The 14,802-nt window shown below is 39.8% G+C and overlaps 1 protein-coding gene across 2 annotated transcripts; it reads right to left on the bottom strand.

Annotated features, from left to right (window-relative positions):
• Positions 1–3,600: 3,600 nt before the first annotated feature.
• LOC124881620 (protein yippee-like 5) lies at positions 3,601–11,722 on the bottom strand. 2 transcript variants are annotated; one of them, XM_047387261.1, is made up of 3 exons: positions 11,403–11,722; positions 8,996–9,162; positions 3,601–4,585 (listed from the first exon to the last, which is right to left on the bottom strand). In XM_047387261.1, the coding sequence occupies exons 2-3, from the start codon at positions 9,134–9,136 to the stop codon at positions 4,364–4,366; spliced, it is 363 nt and encodes a 120-aa protein (XP_047243217.1). In that variant the 5' UTR covers positions 9,137–9,162; positions 11,403–11,722; the 3' UTR covers positions 3,601–4,363. The 2 variants fall into 2 exon arrangements, with proteins under 2 accessions (XP_047243217.1, XP_047243219.1); XM_047387263.1 differs by having other exon boundaries at positions 11,636–11,718.
• Positions 11,723–14,802: the final 3,080 nt, after the last annotated feature.

The raw sequence follows: 14,802 nt of genomic DNA, 5'->3' as shown, positions 1-14,802 counted from the left end.
TGCCAGAATGTGCCAGAGGGTGCCAGGGGCCACCGGAGGATACCACAGTGTGCCAGGGGATGCCATGGGGTGCCAGAGGGTGCCACAGGGTGCCAGGAGCAGCCAGTGGGTGCCAGAGGATGCCACGAGGGTCACTGTTGTACATTTACTTTGGCTATACTCTTTAGTGTCCACAAAGACTAATTAGTCTGCCTCAAACCTAGCTAAATTGTTTAGATTTTGTACATCAATAATTTCTGAGCAGAATCTTTCATAGTCCTCCTTTTTTTCAAAAACAAAAGTTAAAAGTTCAGCTGGAGAGCTGTCATCGTATTCATCCTCCCAGTTCTTTATGGCCTCGAGGGTTTCAGTTTGTTCAGTGTTGTCCATGTCAAGTACTTTTGGAAGTGTTACTCTACCCTCAAATGTTGTTTTTGGCAACAATCAGTCTGGCTGTCAGTCAACATGTTGCTTCCCTGCGAAAAAAATACGGTTTGTTGAGGGTATTGAGTATGTAGATGCTGTTACCTGTTAATATTGTTAGAGTATTGCAAATTAGCCTGAATTTTATACTATCATATTTGCTTTACATAATCAAAGCTCTATCAATCCCATATTATTGGATGAAGTTCGAGGACCGTGTGATTACAAGAGAGTTGCACATTGGGCAATGGCATTGACTCCTGAATGCTTGTCTGCCTTCCTTACAGAAGCAGGCCACCACAAATTTCTCTTAAAAACAGATACAGAATTGTTAAAGCATTGCATACTCTACATGACAACAATAACATCCCATAAGAGACTTAAATAACATTCAATAAAATCATACCTTGATTGTTGTCAGAAAAATAAACTGCTTCTCTCAGGTGCTTTCTTAAAAGGTGACCACTGTTTCCAAGTTTTCAGTTTTTTTCACAGAAGATACACTGAGCAGCAGCACAGGCCAGAAAGGGATCAACATCAGAATAACTACTCACATGTAAATGTGAACTAAATATGTCAATATGACTAAATGAAAATGTAAATACACTAACATTTGGCCTTTAGTTTTTAAAAACTGTAGCTACATTTATGTTCACAGACCAGTTAGTTTTTATCAACTTCTTGGGGCATAAAATCCACACATCAAACCTCCGCTTTTACAGTGAAAGCAACAACATACGCAGTTTTCAGTTAAGCTATCTAACTTATTTGTAGTTGTTATTGGACAATAAATTATTGACATAGCCCTATATATACTGCTCAAAAAAATAAAGGGAACACTTAAACAACACAATATAACTCCAAGTAAATCAAACTTCTGTGAAATCAAACTGTCCACTTAGGAAGCAACACTGATGGACAATCAATTTCACAGCTGTTGTTCCAATGGAATAGACAACAGGGGGAAATATTTGGCGATTAGCAAGACACACTCAATAAAGGAGTGGTTCTGCAGGTGGGGACCACAGACCACTTCTCAGTACCTATGCTTTCTGGCTGATGTTTTGGTCACTTTTGAATGTTGGTGGTGGTTTCACACTCGTGGTAGCATGAGACGGACTCTACAACCCACACAAGTGGCTCAGGTAGTGCAGCTCATCCAGGATGGCACATCAATGCAAGCTGTGGCAAGAAGGTTTGCTGTGTCTGTCAGCGTAGTGTCCAGAGCCTGGAGGTGCTACCAGGAGACAGGCCAGTACACCAGGAGACGTGGAGGAGGCCGTAGGAGGGCAACAACCCAGCAGCAGGACTGCTACCTCCACCTTTGTGCAAGGAGGAACAGGAGGAGCACTGCCAGAGCCCTGCAAAATGACCTCCAGCAGACCACAAATGTGCATGTGTCTGCACAAACGGTTAGAAACCGACTCCATGAGGATGGTATGAGGGGCCGACGTCCACAATTGGGGGTTCTGCTCACAGCCCAACACCATGCAGGACGCTTGGCATTTGCCAGAGAACACTAGGATTGGCAAATTCACCACTGGCGCCCTGTGCTCTTCACAGATGAAAGCAGGTTCACACTGAGCACATGTGACAGATGTGACAGAGTCTGGAGACACCGTGGAGAACAATCTGCTGCCTGCAACATCCTTCAGCATGACCGGTTTGGCAGTGGGTCAGTAATGGTGTGGGGTGGCATTTCTTTGGAGGGCTGCATGTCCCTCCATGTGCTCGCCAGAGGTAGCCTGACTGCCATTGGGTTCCTCCTAATGCAGGACAATGCTAGACCTCATGTGGCTGGAGTGTGTCAGCAGTTCCTGCAAGATGAAGACATTGAAGCTATGGACTGGCCCGCCCGTTCCTCAGACCTGAATCTGATTGAGCACATCTGGGACATCATGTCTCGCTCCATCCACCAACGTCACGTTGCACCACAGACTGTCCAGGAGTTGGCGGATGCTTTAGTCCACGTCTGGGAGGAGATCCCTCAGGAGACCATCTGCCGTCTCATCAGGAGCATGCCCAGGCGTTGTAGGGAGGTCATACAGGCACTTGGAGGCCACACACAATACTGAGCCTCATTTTGACTTGTTTTAAGGACATTACATCAAAGTTGGATCAGCCTGTAGTGTGTTTTTCTACTTTAATTTTGTGCGACTCCAAATCCAGGCCTCCATTGGTTAATACATTTGATTTCCATTGATGATTTTTGTGTGATTTTGTTGTCAGCACATTCAACTTTGTACAGAACAAAGTATTCAATGAGAATATTTCATTCATTCAGATCTATAATGTGTTGAGTGTTCCCTTTATTTTTATATCCTACATTTAAGTGTTGTGGTTTTTCACTTGGATGTAAAACTAAGAAAAAGTTGTCAAATTGGTATTTAAATCAGATGGTTAGCCCTGCAATCTGCTAACCTTGTATCATCAAAGTAACATGGTAACATTTCCAGTATCCTTTATTCTAACTGAATGACCTCTTATGTGTTTAATCTCTGTGCTGTTAACCTGATCTGAAACAGTGCATCCAAGCTTGCACCATAATCATGTCTTATAAAATGAACTTGCTCAGAAAATAAATGTTTATAGTTGTGTGAATGATTTTAATGAGCTTATATTCATGTAATATTGCAATAGCAGGTTTGTATAGTTGTAGTTGGTTAAGTTTTGTATAGAAATCCATTTAATTTTTGTTTTTATTATAGATCAGTCTGCTCATTTTCTCAATTTATTGGCTGTTTCAGTTAAAATTTACAGTAAAAAAAAAAAACGTCAGGACTGATTTGTTGATGTTTCTGAAGTTCAGTTACGTTTGCCATTTGTTCTGACAAACAAAATTACCTTTTATTTATTTATTTGTAACTTCTAGAAAACGTTATTACTCTGCGCAAAATTACATATGGGCCCAAAGTAAAGATATGAACTTCCATATCTTCCCTTGGGAAATGATTCAAGTCGACTTGAAACTTACTTTGGACTTGGCAAAAACAATGACTTGCCCCACCTCTGGCAAGTGTGGAAATACATTTTGTATTAAAAATGTGTTTCTTCATCATCATGGATACCACTGACTGTTAGGTCTTAAATGTGTCAAAAATATCTTGACAAAATGAATTAATTTGTCAGTGTTTTATAGAATTAAATATAAAAATCTTATATGCAAACATGAGACACCGATTCAAATCAAGGTTAAAAGACTGTTTAAATTGTTTTTATTTTTTCTGGAATAAAATAGCATGCCATCAGATACCCTTTGAATAACTGGAATTAAGTTACATTATTGTCAAAAAAGGTTTAATAAATCAATAAAAAATAGGAAATGTAATCACTGAAACTGGATCTTGCCACTAAACATGCACCGAAATGCATTTAATTTAAAAACATTTTGGTTGCTGGAAACTCACAGATGCAAAGCATGTTATTTTTGTTTTACTCAAATGCATTTTATTGCAATAAGTTAAAATAATAAACTAACAACTGTTTCAAACTAACAACTGTTTCTCTAAACAGAATAAATAAACAAAGCATCACACTGAAAAGAGTTAGAAAATGTGTTTCAAAAGAAATTGTTACTCACCCTTTAAACAAGGGTAACTACAGCAAAAAGCATTGATGATCTTAACTGCTTCGATTGTTAAACTTAATGCTCTGTCTCTGTCTGAGCCTCATACTGTAAATTAAGAGAAAAACCTCCTCATCTGATAGCAGCGGCTTACCTCCTACCACACCAGAAGAACTGTGCAGCCTACTGGGCATGCAGTAAAACTGTAGGAAATTTGAAATGGGCAGAAAAGCAACATGGTTCATCCTTAATTCTGAATTTCCCACAAACACCCACCTCAGGATTTTAATCTGGTGCAGCTCTACTGACAAAATGATCACCGTCCATGCAAGGGGGTGTACTACTGCTGGCGGGAAAAGCTGCATGACTTTAAGCACAGCGATAGTGATGGTGAACTCAAGAAGTGTCAGATGGAACGTGCTCGAAGCCTTCGCTCTCCCTCACCAACGCCCTCTCCAGGATTATCCGGCCTTCCTTGTAGCGCTGACTCTCCTCGGTGGCAAACTCGTACATCCAGCCCAGCTTGCTGTTGCAGTTCTTGCAGCTGACGTCTCGCACCATGTGTCTTCCCGTCAGCATGACTCTGTCTTGCACCTCGCTGTGCTGCAGATTCACAACCTGTAGGGCAACATTTATGCTCGTCATTGGACTGTGAATGAGAAACTGCTTTACTCCATTTACCTGTATGGGAATTTCCAAAATACTTTATACAAGCTGTTGTTATTCTCTTGAGTTTCAACCTTTGACCCTGTGGAACATTGACTGTTTCTCTGGACACTAAAACATTGGGTGGGTCTATCTGGTACAGCTCTGGGGTCTCATTTTACTAATTATATGTGCTCTCTTTCAGACTCTAACCTTGAAAACTGGCTCAGAGTTTATCTGTTCTTTCTTTCTAGGTGAAACGACTAAAGGAACACCATCCATTAACATTTACTTTTCCTTCCCATTGAAAGTACTTCTGGATCAGTGCTTCTTTGTTCTTTTTGTGTCTCTGCTCTGTTCTCTCAAACCGTCGTGGCAGATGGCCGCTCACACTGAGCCTGGTTCCGCTGGAGGTTTCTTCCTATTAAAAGGGAGTTTTTCCTCTCCACTGTCGCTACATGCATGCTCAGTATGAGGGATTGCTTCAAAGTCAACGCCAGTGACTGTCCACTGTCTCTACATGCTCATCCAGGAGGAGGGAATTCTACAAGTCACTGACTTGATGCAACCTGCTGGGTTTCCTTAAAACTTTTTATCCAATTTGAATAAATAACTGAATCTGACTGCACTGTTCAATAGTTAGGATTAATTGGAATGTATGTACCTGACTTTTGTGAAGTGCCTTGAGACGACGTGTTGTGAATTGGCGCTATATAAATAAACCGAATTGAATTTATAAAACATTGCGCAGGACCTACACTCACCAGTCACCTTATTAGGTACACCTTGCTAGTACCGGGTTGGACCCCCTTTTGCCTTCAGAACCGCCTTAATCCTTCGTAGCATAGATTCAACAAGGTATTGGAAACATTCCTCAGAGAGTTTGGTCCATATTGACATGATAGCATCACACAGATGCTGCAGATTTGTCGGCTACACATCCATGATGCGAATCTCCCGTTCCACCACATCATAAAGGTGCTCTATTGGATTGAGATCTGGTGACTGTGGAGGAAATTTGAGTACAGTGAATTCATTATCATGTTCAAGAAACCAGTCTGAGATGATTCATGCTTTATGACATGGCGCATTATCCTGCTGGAAGTAACCATCAGAAGATGGGTACACTGTGGTCATAAAGGGATGGACATGGTCAGCAACAATACTCAGGTAGGCTGTGGCGTTGACATGATGCTCAATTGGTACTAAGGGGCCCAAAGTGTGCCAAGAAAATATCCCCTACACCATTACGCCACCACCACCAGCCTGAACCGTTGATATAAGGCAGGATGGATCCATGCTTTGATGTTGATGCCAAATTCTGACCCTACCATCTGAATGTTGCAAGAGAAATCGAGACTCATCAGACCAGGCAACGTTTTTCCAATCTTCTTTTGTCCAATTTTGGTGAGCCTGTGTGAATTGTAGCCTCAGTTTCCTGTTCTTAGCTGACAGGAGTGGCACTCGGTGTGGTCTTCTGCTGTAGCCCATCTACCTCAAGGTTTGACGTGTTTTTCGTTCAGAGATGCTCTTCTGCATGCCTTGGTTGTAAAGAGTGATTATTTGAGTTACTGTTGCCTTTCTATCAGCTCAAACCAGTCTGGCCATTCTCCTCTGACCTCATCGCACCGCATTAACAAGACATTTGCACCCACAGAACTGCCGCTAACTGGATATTTTCTCTTTTTCGGACCATTGTCTGTAAACCCTAGAGATGGTAGTGCGTGAAAATCCCAGTAGATCAGCAGTTTCTGAAATACTCAGCCGCCTGGCACCAACAACCATGCCACGTTCAAAGTCACTTAAATCTCCTTTCTTCCCCATTCTGATGCTTGGTTTGAACTGCAGCAGATCGTCTTGACCATGTCTACATGCCTAAATGCATTGAGTTGCTGCCATGTGATTGGCTGATTAGAAATTTGCATTAACGAGCAGCTGGTGTACCTAATAAAGTGGCCAATGAGTGTATACCAAAATTGACGTACGCCCAAAAGCTGAAAATGGCATATGGCCGGAAAAATACAGACCTATAAAACCATGCGCAAATTCCGCTTTACAAATCAACGTTTGCGTACAAGGTTCCGCCTCATGTTCTGCCCTCTACACGCCCAAATTCAAACATAAATGGTCGATGCAAAGCACCTCATGAATGTCAATGAGTATTTAAATGAGCCAGCTGATCAATGTTATTTCGTGGTTAAAGATGGCAACCACGGAGAAAAGAACAAAGAAAAGCAATTTCAACGAGGCAGAAATCGATGTGTTGGTGAGTGAGGTGGAGAGTCGTGATATGCCAGACCCATGGCTTCAGGCAGGGTGTTAATTAATTATTTATTATGTTAAACACATACCTGTTGGCTAATTTGCGCTGGAATGAACCGTAAATGAACAGGGATGGCCTGGTTCTGATAGGTCAGTCTCTCCAATACTGGACCCAGTTCAGCACATTGTTCTAAGACCAATCCTCTATAGAGTCTAAATTGGCATATTAGCCATTCATCATCATTGGCCAGCAAATGTTTGTCATTCCCTCCTAATTCTCTTCCAGCAGTCCCGATGCAGCCTACGCACGAGTGTCACAACGGTATTTAAATGTTTACAGCAATCAGTGTTATTTCCTCACACTTTGTCACAATTTCTTTTTTAATCTGTGGTACACATCACCCTGGTGATCATAGAGGAGAGGAATGTGATGTGGAGAAAACTTTAATCAAAAGTTGTGTCGACTTTAAGTTGGCTTATAGGGCTTTTAAAAAAAAACAAAACATCCTTATGTATAGTTATGGCTCACCAGCGCAAGCATAAATAACAGCAGTTTTGCATTGTTATGATAAAGTTTATCTATGAATAAAGTTTGATATGGAGTGCAATTGAATGCCTGAGAGGACTCATGATGTAGTGTGGCTTCAATTCCCCACCTCACCATCTGCATCGCCAGTTTCTTCTGTCTCCAAAACAAGCGTACCCATGGGTCAGAGTCTGCCTGTCAAGTTTTTTTTTGTTTTTTTTTTCACACAGCGTCACTCTTCAAACAACATTTGTGTGAAGAGTGACATACGGCAGTTTCAGGCCTCGTTTTGTGTGAACGTCATGTTTATAAATGAGACCCCTGGATTGGTTTGTTTCTCCATATTTCTGATGCAAAAATCATATACCACACGGTCAGAGGAGAGCCGGCTGCTGGGGCAGTGGACGAACATATCGCCGCATTTGTGCAATTAAGCAATATCTTGATTAACTGATCAGATATTTCAGGTTTACACAACTACATTCTCATCTAAAAACATTGTAAAAGTTCAGTTGTTTCACAGAATGCGCAATATATCCAATTTTATTCACAGCTTTTTTCTCTCCTCCGACCTTTGGCACTTTCGTTTAAACAATCTACTTCGACCTGCAATGAATCGTGGGATAGGGTGGGACACGGAGGATACACTGGACCCATCCTTCAAATCTGGGGAAAAGAAGGACGCATTTGTTGGAACCTTGGAGATTGGACAGCATTCGTCTTCTCATCCAGGACGTTATCAGCCTACAAATGCGTCCTTCAATGGATGCAATCCTGAATCTGGACACAGCAATAGTGAATGACATCCGTGAATCAGTAAATTTGTGTTTGATTCATCTCTGGCTTCAAGGACCCGGATGTGTGACACAAAAAACTGAATTTTGGAACTGAAATTGAATTTCAGACCTGAAAGTGAAAGTAATCAAACTGAATTTTCAATACAAGCAAGGCAATTTTCAAACAAAGAAATTCAGTTTTAAACCATTATATTCAGTTTCAGTTTAGTGAAATTCATTTTCAAACCAATGCATTTAATTTCAAATTACACAAATACAGATTCAGTCTGAGCAATTCAAATTCAGTTTCTGAGGGTACTAGTTTCTTCCCATAGTATACAGCCATCAAGACCCTAAGTTTGACTGTTTCAGGTTTCATATCGGTCCCTAAATCAAGGCTAAAAACTAAAGTTGACTGTTTGTAGGACCTACATTCTTGAACTATTTGCCCTTTCATCTACATTCTGTCGACTCACTAGGTTTAAATAAGTAGCTGAAATAGAATTTCTTTAGACTGGCGGGTAGTATGTTTTTGCCTGATTATATTTTCTCTTTTTAATACTTGTGTTCCGATTTGGTATAGGTTATCCTTGTGCCTTTTCTTATTTCCCCATTAGCATCTTGTAATGTATATGTTAAAAGGGCCTATATAAAAAAAAACACCTTCTTGCTTAAAGTAGTTTATCATTAGGTGAATTTTCAAATGTTCTTTGAGGTGAACTGCACATGCAAATTAAACACGCAAGTCAAAGCATACTTGTAATAGTAAATTTCCATTTCCACAGTACATCATGTAAGAACCATTATGTGTATAGGCACCTTATTAAAGAGAAAAGCTCTGCCAGTTGCTCCTGTGAACCGTGTGGAGATGAGTTCAGCACGGTTGGTCAGAATAGTGTCACAGTTGGCACAAGAGAAGAGGCGACTCCCACCGATGTGATCCAGAAAGATGCGGCCCATTTTCTCATCCGGTGGGGCAACAGCCGCTTGTAGCAGAAAAGTAAAACTCAAGTTTAGATGAAGCACAGCTCAAGAAAGAAAAACTTACCCATGTAAATGTTGTGGTTCTGGCAGCATAGCATCTGATTAACACCAGGGATGCTTTTCTAAATAGGATCATTGTGTGTAACATCTCACTATGATTTAGAAACTACAGTGTCTTTTGCTCCCAGTGCCAAAAGAATTGCAGTCTAATTTCTTTTTATGTTAATGAGATGGTTTTCTTTTAGTTTATCTACATTATATGATAATTTACAGAAATATTCACAAACTGGATTTCTGTAAAAAAAAAAAAATAGACAAAAACACAAACAACATAATCCACTCTCTACCTAACCTGACACTTTTTTTCCCTGAATCTACAGGTCCTTCTCAAAATATTAGCATATTGTGATAAAGTTCATTATTTTCCATAATGTCATGATGAAAATTTAACATTCATATATTTTAGATTCATTGCACACTAACTGAAATATTTCAGGTCTTTTATTGTCTTAATATGGATGATTTTGGCATACAGCTCATGAAAACCCAAAATTCCTATCTCACAAAATTAGCATATCATTAAAAGGGTCTCTAAACGAGCTATGAACCTAATCATCTGAATCAACGAGTTAACTCTAAACACCTGCAAAAGATTCCTGAGGCCTTTAAAACTCCCAGCCTGGTTCATCACTCAAAACCCCAATCATGGGTAAGACTGCCGACCTGACTGCTGTCCAGAAGGCCACTATTGACACCCTCAAGCAAGAGGGTAAGACACAGAAAGAAATTTCTGAACGAATAGGCTGTTCCCAGAGTGCTGTATCAAGGCACCTCAGTGGGAAGGAAAAAGTGTGGCAGAAAACGCTGCACAACGAGAAGAGGTGACCGGACCCTCAGGAAGATTGTGGAGAAGGGCCGATTCCAGACCTTGGGGGACCTGCGGAAGCAGTGGACTGAGTCTGGAGTAGAAACATCCAGAGCCACCGTGCACAGGCGTGTGCAGGAAATGGGCTACAGGTGCCGCATTCCCCAGGTCAAGCCACTTTTGAACCAGAAACAGCGGCAGAAGCGCCTGACCTGGGCTACATAGAAGCAGCACTGGACTGTTGCTCAGTGGTCCAAAGTACTTTTTTCGGATGAAAGCAAATTCTGCATGTCATTTGGAAATCAAGGTGCCAGAGTCTGGAGGAAGACTGGGGAGAAGGAAATGCCAAAATGCCAGAAGTCCAGTGTCAAGTACCCACAGTCAGTGATGGTCTGGGGTGCCGTGTCAGCTGCTGGTGTTGGTCCACTGTGTTTTATCAAGGGCAGGGTCAATGCAGCTAGCTATCAGGAGATTTTGGAGCACTTCATGCTTCCATCTGCTGAAAAGCTTTATGGAGATGAAGATTTCATTTTTCAGCACGACCTGGCACCTGCTCACAGTACCAAAACCACTGGTAAATGGTTTACTGACCATGGTATCACTGTGCTCAATTGGCCTGCCAACTCTCCTGACCTGAACCCCATAGAGAATCTGTGGGATATTGTGAAGAGAACGTTGAGAGACTCAAGACCCAACACTCTGGATGAGCTAAAGGCTGCTATCGAAGCATCCTGGGCCTCCATAAGACCTCAGCAGTGCCACAGGCTGATTGCCTCCATGCCACGCCGCATTGAAGCAGTCATTTCTGCAAAAGGATTCCCGACCAAGTATTGAGTGCATAACTGTACATGATTATTTGAAGGTTGACGTTTTTTGTATTAAAAACACTTTTCTTTTATTGGTCGGATGAAATATGCTAATTTTGTGAGATAGGAATTTTGGGTTTTCATGAGCTGTATGCCAAAATCATCCGTATTAAGACAATAAAATACCTGAAATATTTCAGTTAGTGTGCAATGAATCTAAAATATATGAATGTTAAATTTTCATCATGACATTATGGAAAATAATGAACTTTATCACAATATGCTAATATTTTGAGAAGGACCTGTATACTGATCACCTGAAGGCAACCTCAGGCCTGGTTTACTGAGTACTAGCTACATCACTGCAATGTTTCCTTTCGACGTCTACCAATCTGTAGTTAGTTTAACAAATGAAAGACATAATAATAAACACTAACATTAGCTTAGGCTTCATTATTTATCAGAAAACAGTGGAAAACAACGATATTGAACAGTTCACGCTTATATTTAGCGGCTAATGTTTACATCAAAATGCCAAACAGCCAATAAGTAACCTTAAAATATATCTTACCTCGAAACGTACAATGAAGACAATTTAAAAGTACTTTCAGGTCGAAATCTAAGTCACTTTTCGTCTTTATTATCTAGAAAACTATAATTCTTCGTCTCTCCTGCTTTGCTTTGTTTTCGTGAAAACATCCCAGGCAACGTCAAGCAAGTTAGCGATGATGACAGTCATAGTTTCCGCTTAAGACTTTCAAAATAAATGTAAAGAATCTCTATTTTGTGAAAATAATAACTTACTTTACATTTATATTGATGATAACGCTCGATTATGTGTCTGAAAGTTTAATCTGCTGTATTCCCTGTGTTTTTTAAATGGCCCTAGTAAAACCAGCTCTTTTATTAAAAAAAAATCTCGTGTGACGTAAAAGCAACCCAGTCTTCTCATTGGCCACAGAGAATTGCCACATGTTGCAAATTTTGTTGATTTGATTGTATTGTTTTGGTTGAAGGTAAAGTCATTCTGTTAAAGGAGCTAAGCATTTTGTTGTCCCGGGATTTTTGGTCCAGAAATTCTCAATCTAAATAAAATATAAATGCTATAGTTTTAACATTTCTTATAAAAAACAGATACATCAGATACCATATATGTTTTACACAACAAACAACACAAAGTCAGAGGGATGCAGGAAAATGTGCAGCAGCAGGAGCTGAACTGGCTACCAGCCATGTGGAGGAAGTACATCAAAATGTTCTATTTCACAGTCAAGACTTTAGAGATATATTTTATGCTTTTCACAAAGTTTAAGCTCCAATAGAAACAGTTATGTCAAAGGTTTGCTTATTTCTTTATACTAAGGCATAAATTGCACTTTTTATTCTGTTGTACGTCTTAAGTTGCTCATAAAAATATTTGTATTATGAATAAAGGAATCTGCATTGTTTCACATTTTAGACGTTCCTATGAAAACAAAAATGTAGCAGCTTTTTATTGATGTGCCAGTTATTGATCATTCTAAATCACTTTGGCATTAGTCAAGCCAAGCTACACTTTCTACCCAGTTGTAAGTCCAAGACAGTCACACCTATTACGATGTCATACGATAAACCTTGCTCCCAAGCAATAGATTATCATTCGAGAATAACAAAATCAAAATAGGTATATTTACCTAAGAATCATACCAGAAGTTTAAGATGTATGACTAGAAGCACATATAAAGTTTATATTTGTACGCTTTTCTGCTCAATCTCTAGCAGTGAGATGGTGGATGTACATGTACATGCTTTCAATTAGATTTGTGTTCTCATTTGTGAACTTTACTGCTACTTACATTTGCTTTATCTTTAATAGAATAATATGGCTGAGATTGTTTCATGCAATGTTGCCAAATAAACAGCAATCAGTACCACCCATCTGGTAGACTGTCAGTCTGATATTTTCTGTATTGTCAGCCATGTCAGGGATCACTTTTCCCCTTGTGGTTTCTCCCATGTTTTCTCAAAACAGCAGCCTGAGGTACCTCCATTGGAACAAACTGCATATTCACTTTTCCTTTTCCTATGTATAAACTGATATCTCATGCTTTTCTAAAATTGTTGCTTATAAATCCAAATTTATACTTATTTTAGAACCATATCAAATATTTTGTCTTATATCCCCATAAAAGCCTAGCTAGCATAGCTTCAGGGAACCTGCTAACCTCTTTCCCACAGCCTTGACCCGATGCGGGCTGCACGGTGGCACAGATGGTAGCACTGTTGCCTTGCAGCAAGAAGGTCCTGGGTTTAAATCTCTGCCAGGTGTCTTTCTGCATGGAGTCTACATGTTCTCCCTGTGCATGAGTGGGTTCCCTCCAGGTACTCCCACTTCTTTCCATACACTCCATCAAAATAAGCACAGGGTCGCCTTAGGGATGTGTACTTAGTCCTCTGACCTTAACTCTGGTGCCACATGACTGTACAATTCAGTACAGTTTAGAGTTAGTTATGTAGTGTGGATGTTGGAGTTTTAACAAACCTTTATTCTTGCCGGATATTTTCCCTTTTTTTTCATCATATTTTCTGCAGTGGATAGATGCAATGAAAAAGAACACGACAGAACAATATTTTGGCATGTTTACCAAAAGTGTTAATTCTCTTAATTTATATTTCTGTAACTTGTTTCAAACACACTGCAAAATGACATTTTTCCATCTGCACCTTTTCCATTTTCTCCCTCTTTGTTACAAATATAAATGCTTTTTCTCTGCTTAGCACTCCTAAATGAGAAGCACACATCCCATATCGCCAATATTTGTATTTTGAGGTTTTATTAAAATATCCTGAGAGAAAGTGGAGTGGAAAGAGGAAAGTGATTTAATGCTGTATCAACTGTATCAGACACATATATTGTTTCTTGTTAAGTGCAGCTCCAAAACATCCAAGCCATCTTATCTGTGCACAGATTAGAAAGAATCAGATAAACAGAACCGTGCTTCATCAGGTGTTCAGGCTGAGCCAATGGCCTTGACATAAGATAAGGGATCATAAAGGCGGTACAGACTAATATCAGGATCACATATTTTATAACTACAGTCAGTGTTGATAGTTTCACATAGACCATAGATAATGTCTGCATTTATAGGCATCATTATAGGCTGTAAAAAATAAAATCTGGTAAATTCATCTAACAACAAACTAATTTGATCTTACAACATATTGTTCTTCACCCTTTCAACCAAAAGGCAGATAGAAGAGTTACTAGTTTTACAATATTGAAGAGTTGCTGTTATATAAAGGCACAGTTAAATTCTTGGCTGGTAGATGCTGTTTTTAAAAATAAGGATGTTAATGTCCTATGTCCAATAAAGACCTTTTAATACTAGCTAAACTGTGAAACAGTTTTGATCTATTGCGTCTGTCAGCACACTAACTCTAAAAGAACGTACCTAAAACATTAAATGGCTAATTCAAATGACTTTTTTTCTCTTTCAGTACTAGAGTTGCCACATATTCTTTCAGTCTGTTTTGTAAAACAAATGATAAATGTGAATAATGGAATCCAACTGAGTCTCACCTAAAAGGTTGTTATGGACCGACACATCTATGTGTTGCCAAAAATACCCCAAATTAGACATGATGCAACATGTTATTAGAGGGGTTCTTGAGGAGTTAAAAACACTGTTGTAAAAAAAAAAAAAAAACAATAACCCAGACCTGTGCAAAAGCCTTTTTTCTCTGTTTTTTTGTTTTGTTCCAAGGCTTGCTTGTAATCCACTTGTAAATGGACTGAACTTATATAGCACCTTTCCAGTCATACAGACCACTCAAAGCGCTTTACACTAGAGCCACATTCACCCAATCGGACTCACTAACGCTCACACATTCATACAACGATACACAGGCAACTTGAGGTTAAGTGCCTTGCCCAGGGGCACATCGACATATGGCAGGAGGAAGCTGGAATCAAACCCACAACCTTCTGATTG

The sequence above is a fragment of the Girardinichthys multiradiatus genome, chromosome 15 (assembly GCF_021462225.1).
Source record: "Girardinichthys multiradiatus isolate DD_20200921_A chromosome 15, DD_fGirMul_XY1, whole genome shotgun sequence".
Classification (NCBI taxonomy): domain Eukaryota; kingdom Metazoa; phylum Chordata; class Actinopteri; order Cyprinodontiformes; family Goodeidae; genus Girardinichthys; species Girardinichthys multiradiatus.
This window is presented reverse-complemented; position numbering and strand designations above follow the sequence as displayed.